This window comes from Priapulus caudatus, unplaced genomic scaffold (assembly GCF_000485595.1).
Source record: "Priapulus caudatus unplaced genomic scaffold, Priapulus_caudatus-5.0.1 Scaffold1370, whole genome shotgun sequence".
Classification (NCBI taxonomy): Eukaryota; Metazoa; Priapulida; class Priapulimorpha; order Priapulimorphida; family Priapulidae; genus Priapulus; species Priapulus caudatus.
Window position 1 is genome coordinate 2,906 of NW_014578431.1, and position 7,730 is coordinate 10,635.

General features: G+C 44.9%; 1 protein-coding gene across 1 annotated transcript in view; it reads left to right on the forward strand.

Annotated features, from left to right (window-relative positions):
* The first annotated feature begins 7,035 nt into the window (after positions 1-7,035).
* The window catches only part of LOC106816408 (ubiquitin-conjugating enzyme E2 G1), a 19,519-nt gene continuing 18,824 nt past the window's right edge, over positions 7,036-7,730 (forward strand). The window contains exon 1 of the mRNA XM_014821012.1: positions 7,036-7,188. Coding sequence (XP_014676498.1) covers positions 7,143-7,188 — 46 coding nt within the window. The 5' untranslated portion in view covers positions 7,036-7,142. The remainder of the gene's footprint in view (positions 7,189-7,730) is intronic.

Below are 7,730 nucleotides of genomic sequence, written 5' to 3' on the forward strand. Positions count from 1 at the left end.
ATGCGCAGTCAGAGAATACATGGAACCAGAGACCAGGCCAGAGTAAATTCTGGACAAATACACAGACGTGTTTGATCATCCTGGGCTGTCGCCGACTACTTATGACATAAAAATTGATGAGACGGTATCACCGGTGTAGATCCAGCGGCTAGCGAGTGCCTATGCCTTGAGAGACAAAGTGAAGGCACCAGTTGAAAGAAAATGACACAAGAAGGAATTATGACTGTTTGAAGAACTAGTGATGGCGTCACATTCGCATGGTGGTGATTGAGAAAATGAATGGGAGTGTTGCGGGCATTCATCGACGCCGAAGGACTTGAACGCGGCTATTAAACGGAAGCATCACGCCTATGAACAGCACTGAGACTGAAGTCGCGTCAAAATTGTCAGGAGCACAGTACTTAGTGTTTTGGATGCTGGACAAGCATACTGACAAAGTGCCTGGTTACGCCCAGCGAGTAGCCAAGCTGTTGACGTTTTAATGACGCCGTTCGGACGACATCGGGGTTTAAAAGATGCATTTGTATGATGCAGCCTTCCGGGAAGTGTGGCAGAGACATTGGCGTCAACAGATGCTTTGACCGACATGGATGGAGTCGCGGTTGATTATGGCACGATATCGTTGATATGGGGAAAAACCATCCAGGAACACAATGCGAGACTTCATACAGTGTTGGCGCCGTGTCGTCGGGTATAAACGCTCCACACTGAATGCGTGGCGAAATGCAAAGTTGGACTGACATCAGTCCGCATACATGGGCAGTGGCTGAGCACGAGATGGACTACAAGTGCCGGAAGATGCGCATAACAGCAATCACTGGCAGATCGGAAACGCCAAAGGACAGAAACTGGTTTGCAGCGATTTCTAGGAATGCGTGGAATTTTGTTGGAAAATTCCTTCCTAAGTCTCCAAGCGGAGTGAGCCATATGGCGTGAGTTGCTACGGAAAGATGTAGCATGGCCTGGGATGAGCGTCACCAGCGAAGTATCGGATGACCTCAAATCAAAACACTGACGCGAGCACGGCAGTTCTTTTGCTTACTACAACCCAGAGGCCGTTCACACTCTCGGTTGATGCTTCTCAAAGAAGGTTTAGGGGCTATGTCTAATTCAGGCGAGGAAGGCGCATAGCATATGCTTCACGCTCGGCTGAGTAAGTGTGAAGAATTATGCCAAACATTGAACGTGAGATGCTAGCCATTGTAATGGGGCTGTACACAAGTTCCATGATTCCTTTATGGGAGATCGGCGTGTTGTGAACCCGACAATAAAGCCATTAGAAGCACTACGGACACAGAGAAAGCTGTTGACCTCAAGGCACCTCCCAAGAATACCAGAGGCTGGGCTCATCAGATGCAGAAACTATGATCTGCAGGTCCAGTATAAACCTGGAAAGGAGATGTTGATTGCTGATGGCCACAAGTCGACTCCAGTGGGCTTGCCCAGAAGAAGGTGAAGCGGATGTCATGTTCACACAGTGGCAAACATGCCAAATCAGCGCGAGAAAGGTTGAAAGAAGTTTTCAGCTGGCCAACAGTCCACGAGAACGTACTTTACAGTCTGGAAGAGAGTACATTGTGATGGGTTGGCCGGAGAACGGTCAAAGTATCTGTAGACGTGAGCCAGTTTTGAGTCATAATCGTGAGGAACTGAGCTTGTAGTAATGGGTTACTAGCTGGCAAGTCAGAGCAGCGATCATTGTGCAGAGGGTCTTTCGTGCGACATGTGGATCGTATCCACAGTAGTCATCTAGGTGTTGACGAAGTGCCAGCGAGAGCGAAGAGATATCCTGTTTTTGGCCAATATGAATGACCAGATAAAGGACTAGTGCGTCGATGTGACATTTGTCCTGTCCATTTCGCAACAAACAACAGAAGGAACCAACTGATGTCTCATGCGATTCCTCAGAGGCCATGGCAAACAAGTGCGCAACAAGACCTTGTTTGAAATCGACGAGTTATGTAATTTGCTTGTAGACTACTACTCGAGTTTGGTCGAGTTTTACCAAAGTATCTGACACTAAGAGTGAACTGTGATTGAGTGCTTAAAGAAGCGCTTTGCCGTTATGGCTCCGAAGAAGTCATTTCGATCATGGTCCCAATACTCCAGTGATGTGTTCGCAGAGTTTGCACGCAAACACGAGTTTGAGCATCATTTACCTGCCTCCGAGTACGCGCAAGCACGTATGGTGAAACGGGCTGTGCAGACCTTGAAGCGGTTGTTGAAGAAAGCAGGCCGAGCTGGACGTGACCATACTTTGGCAATATTGAGGCGGAGAAACACCCCCTCTCCAAAGGAAATGGGCTCACCCAGATCAGATGTTGATGGGTCGAAGACAAGGTCCCGTCTGGCTGCAACTGGAAAGTTGTTGAATCACCTAAACTTCAACGATGAACGCAGTAACTGAGCGGCAGCTTGGGAAAAACTCAGTCGAAACAACAGCATTATTATGATCATGGTGGCCAGAGCACTTGCCTCAATTTGCTGTTGCGAGAGACAGTTGGAATGCACGATGGAAAACTCTTGGAGACCCAGCTGTTGATGAGGGAGAAAGTCAGCAGAGCCTAGATGCATTTCTAGTCGGCGACCATGGTCGGGCAATACAAGGAGCACCGAAGCATCTGTGTGAAAACAGGTGAATCAGGCGGTGGTCGTGGCCGGAGGTTACTGGATGTTCCCAGTGGTCGAGAGAGACAGTGAAGGTAGAGACCCGATGCTAATAGTAATGTCGATCCGAGGGAGAGTCGGCGCAACCTAATGTGCTTGGTCCAGTAAGCAGTGCTGTGACTCATTAGATCGGAAGGCTAGCGGCCAGTTGTGTCTTACTCGTTCTGCGGAAGAGTAATCAACCCATCCGAGTTAAGATTTAAGGACTTTGTGTAGTATGGGCATATTGCTTAAGATCGATCAGTATGTGAAGCTGTGATGTCCAGCGCTAGTGTTTACGTTTGGTATCGATGCTGACTCCTAGTGTGCAATGTGACGCATGCGCGAGCGACAATCGGTAATTAAGAAACAAAGCGGGGCAGCGGGATATGGATCTGGACAGAAACGAGGTGTTGATATATCTTCGGAGTTGCAACTTATGGTTTGATATCATCATTCAACAAACAAATAAGACCATTACAACAGCTATGCAGGAGGATGCTAGTTGGAAATTAAGAGTAGAATAGATTTGGATTATACTTGTTTAAACTTTGAACGTTGAACTGAACCTAGTCATCATACAAGATTGTATATCGTGATTCGTAGTTTGAGTTTATTTCAGAAAGTGTAAAGCACACACCGCATGTAGTTCTTTATATATTTGATCAATTGTGTGAAACATAGAAATGGAAAATACCATTACTTTTGATGGACGGATTTGAACATAGAGACATATCGTTAGTACAGGTAAAATATTCCTTAATTTTTATTAGCTCATCTGACATAGTCACGATGGCAGCTTGTTAGAAGTCGCATGAATCGTCGTGCTCGTAGCCGTCGCGTCAACAGTTGGGCACAAATCTTAACCGCTCGACCTACGGTCACGATATTCGGGACGTGGGGGGAGTCATCCGAAAACGAGTTGGATGTCGAAAGCCTGGGGGTCAAAGGTCAAAACGGTCAAGAAGGCTGTACCAAGAGGGGGACATTCACATCCTTAACTTAAGGTAAGGGAGGAAATGCAGACTTGCGGCACAAATGCTAAACTGGCTCGCCTAGGCTCGTGCTAGTCGGTGTATAGCATCATGGTAGGAAAAGCCATCAACTCGTGCGCGGAATTGGGAGGTGCACAGGTCAAGAGGTCAGTGGGCACAGGGCAGATTTTAGACATTTTCTGAGGACAGAGTGGCCTGACGGAGAGATTGAAAAAACTTTTTTGTTTCAGCGGTGACCTAGCCATTTTTATGGCTTTATTGAAAGGACCATGAAATGTCGCGCTTCTGCTGACTGGAAGAGTAGAGTGTCGGATAACCTTTTGACCCTCAAGAGGAGGGTTAAACTTGGATTTGTCTGACTGTCCTGTTAGAAAGAATTTGACTGCCGGTTTGCTAGTAGAATCTATACATGCCTGGATGTAGGAGGGCTCACATGTCACAGTGAAAATTTCAAAGCGCTAAATTTGGGTTAAAGAAGGTGTATGTCTTAAAAGTCGTATAATTTCTATGTCCAATTCGTACTGTCAGTATGCTTAACATGTAACGTATGCCACTGCCGTGGCCTGCTGGCCAGTGGCATGTGTTGGCTGGCGTTTTTTCTGCGTTAAATTGGTTACATGTGGCAGCTCTGGCTACTTGCAATTTGCAGCCTGTAGGGCTTGGCGTAGGTAAAATGGATGAGTGCGCTTACCTATTCTGTCTTGCAAATAAGTTGTTGCTACTCGATGATGGGAGCCTCGCCATCTTTAATCTGAAGACACTTAAAACGTAACGCTGCCATCTGTGGGCAACTTTCACTAACGGTCCAACGAACATTCTTTTCTGAGAAGGTTTACTGATAACGCATCCCTGTGCATTCCACTGTTTCGGGCGTGTATTTGAACACATTTGGGACTAACAGGGTTTACTAGAATCCCACCACCCACCACAGTTACCGCAGTAGAGCGTAGATGAGGCGCTTGTCGCTCTGCGGCGACTTGTTAGTTGAAGAGTCCTGTAGGAATTAGCACAGAGAGAGTTGGAAATTGAGTTTAAAGTATAGTATCATACTTGAAGGGAGATGTGGCGATATGTACAGTATTGATATACGAGCGCCACCTATGGACGAGTGCTTGCTTCGAAAACCTTAAATAAATCCGCTTGTTGTTACACGCCCAGCCCATGCCTTACACGACCGGTTTCTGGAAAGCGGTGCAAACACGGCCTACAATTGCCGCCGGCACTGGATTTCCTATGTTCTCTTCCCCTCCTATCCCCCTCCATAACTGTTACCTCTAGCCTGCATTCTGTTCTCTCCATCGGGTGTTCTTCTCCGCTATGTTCAAAGCGACAATTCCTTCCATAAGGGCATGCACTCCTCCCCTCTCTACATACGTACATCTTTCCTGGTCAGCTCTCATCATTGGCCTTCCTGTTGACTTTGTTGACTCATTTATCTTCTTTTTGTCATTCTGGCCATGGGCTTCAAATTTGCATCGTGTACTCAAATTATACAGGGGATACCCTTGCTCAAAATTCCAGGCACATTCTTGATTGTTGTTCCATCGATGAGGTGCTTCTTTCCGCTTCTACGTAGGGAGAGCCTTGAGTAGAACCATCCGCGCCATTGTATTAGTGAATGTGCACTCATGTATTTATCTTCTCTCTAGTCTATCATATTATATTTGTCCTCTAATCCTCTTTATAGTCCTCTACTGCTACTATCCTTCTTTTCATGGTTTCATGGTCGCGGAACCTTTTCTAAACTCAAGTCGTCCAAGCGTTTGATGTGTATTAATTATAACATTATTAGGTTATCTGGTAACAAATACGTTGGGTATAGAAGATTTGTTCTACATAAGTCTGCTTACAGGAGGCAGTGTGTTTTAGGTACAGGGCCAGGAGGAAGAAGAAGAAGCCGAGGACGAAGACGAAGGAAGGGAGGGAGAGAGACGAAGGACGAACGGGAGGAGAAAGCTAGAGAGAAGGGTTTTCATTATAGGTTGTAGGTGGGAAGGCGAGAAGAGGAAATAGAGAGAGAGAGGATAGACGCACAGCTATTTCAGGTAGGTGTAAACCAGAGCCGAACGGGAGAGGGAAATAAAAACGGGCAGAGTACGGCGTTCTGGTAGATCTAGGAGCGACGGCGAGGGAGATACCTGGGAGACTGCTTGGGATCCACGCAAGGCGAGGACGAACGTGAGGGAAGAAGACGGAGCTGGCGACGTGCAGATATTAGACGGGATTGATAAAAAGGTCCGCTGCATATACGAATGCAGGGGGAATCATTTGTACCTTCGTAACACGAAATAAAAGCTATATCACCGTATCGTTAACTGCATCACCCGTGTTCTGTTCATCTGTTCACCTGTTATCGGCTACGTGTCATCGCCGTCCCGCCTTAATACACCGGCAGGAGCGAACTCTGGATCCTACTACTGGACACGCGTTGTGAACTAACGTCTGTCGAACCGTAGTCGTCTACCCTAGAGGCACTACAGTATTGCTGTAAATTGTAATCTTGCACGAGCTGCTCTGGTTGTATCAACCATATTACCATTGAGCTATTTTCTAACGAGCCAGATGTGCCTCGCAAGGGGTTTAATGTACCTTATTACCTGACACCATAGAACGCACGTTATCTATAGTAATAATATGGTAATTATTCGCGCCTGCTTTTTACAATCTGTCGTCACACTGACAGCTGCCATGCTTTGGCTGACCGATGCAACCAGAAATAGATAGATAACTAGCTAATCTATCTATTATCTAACTAGTTATCTATCTATTTCTATGGATGCAACGATGCCTTTGATAGCGGCCCGCCATCTATCGGAATTTTATTACACTAGTTTGAAGTGTTGTTTTTGGGGGTTAGAAATGAACGTAGGCATGTGTATAGACTATACTATAGGACGTCTTGCTATGCACAAATGAATTTATCAGAACACCAGACACCAGATGAGCCCTGTCGCTTTGCGGCACTTGTTTAATAATATTTCTAATGGTGATTGAACCATGAAACTTTTTATGTAGCGTAATTTTAACCTAAATTAACTGAAAATAACCCTAGAACCTAGAGTAAACGATCAAATCGAGTAGGCAATTTACATTATTACCTCAGACCAAAGATCGTAGAGTGCACTCTTTGCCTCAGACTGTGTTATTACCACAAGGTGGTGCTGTAATCGTTTCACGGAACCCGAGATGTATAAATATTTGATTTATATTAATTATTATATAAGTTCTTTAGTCAGTATTAGGACTAGTTACACACGTATAATACGGCAATGTAATATAATATAATGTTCCACATCGCTTTTCCTGGTGATATATGCAGGTTTTGGACAGAATGACATAAAATAAAATCACTCGTTCTCGATGCCTGACGGTTTTGTCTCTTTCCAGCTTTTCCCGTCAGCTGTAGGCCTACGCTTTCGCAATTGCGCATGCTTATCGCCATTTGTTGCGTCGATTTGTCGTAGTCTTTCAAATTCTATCACAGTTCTGTTGTTCTTACAAATGACAGAAGCTCAGTCGGCACTTCTTTTAAGAAAGCAATTAGCCGGTAAGGTTTCCTGATATTTAAGCTCCTCTCGGACCTTTTATGTTGGCTATTAATATGGCTCGTATGTTTCACAGACGATTCCATTGTTTTTGTTACATCCGTTTATGACGCAGATTTACAAAAACAGCTGATCGAACCTATTCATATTATGTTATTTAACTTGAAATGCGTCCACTGTCGTTATCTAAAGTCATATGATTTTGTCTGGGAAATGCACTGAATTGTTATGAAATTTTTTCTTTGTTCATGAAATAAATCGATATCATTAATTTTGCATTCTTCCTGTTCTGTGTTCAGAATCATAACTCAACTGTATTATTAACGGCCGCCCAAGACTATAGAGTATAGTGATTGGAATGAATTATTACTCGTAGTTAATGTGACAGACCTATTCTATCGCTACTACTACTAGTAGGTACTACGTGCTCTTAAATTAATGGCTTGTACCAAGGCAGGGAATAATTTTCCCGGTATCGCATCGCAATTCGCGATGTATTTTCAGCCATTTGCTACGCATATTTTTTTATGAATCGCAGTTGTGC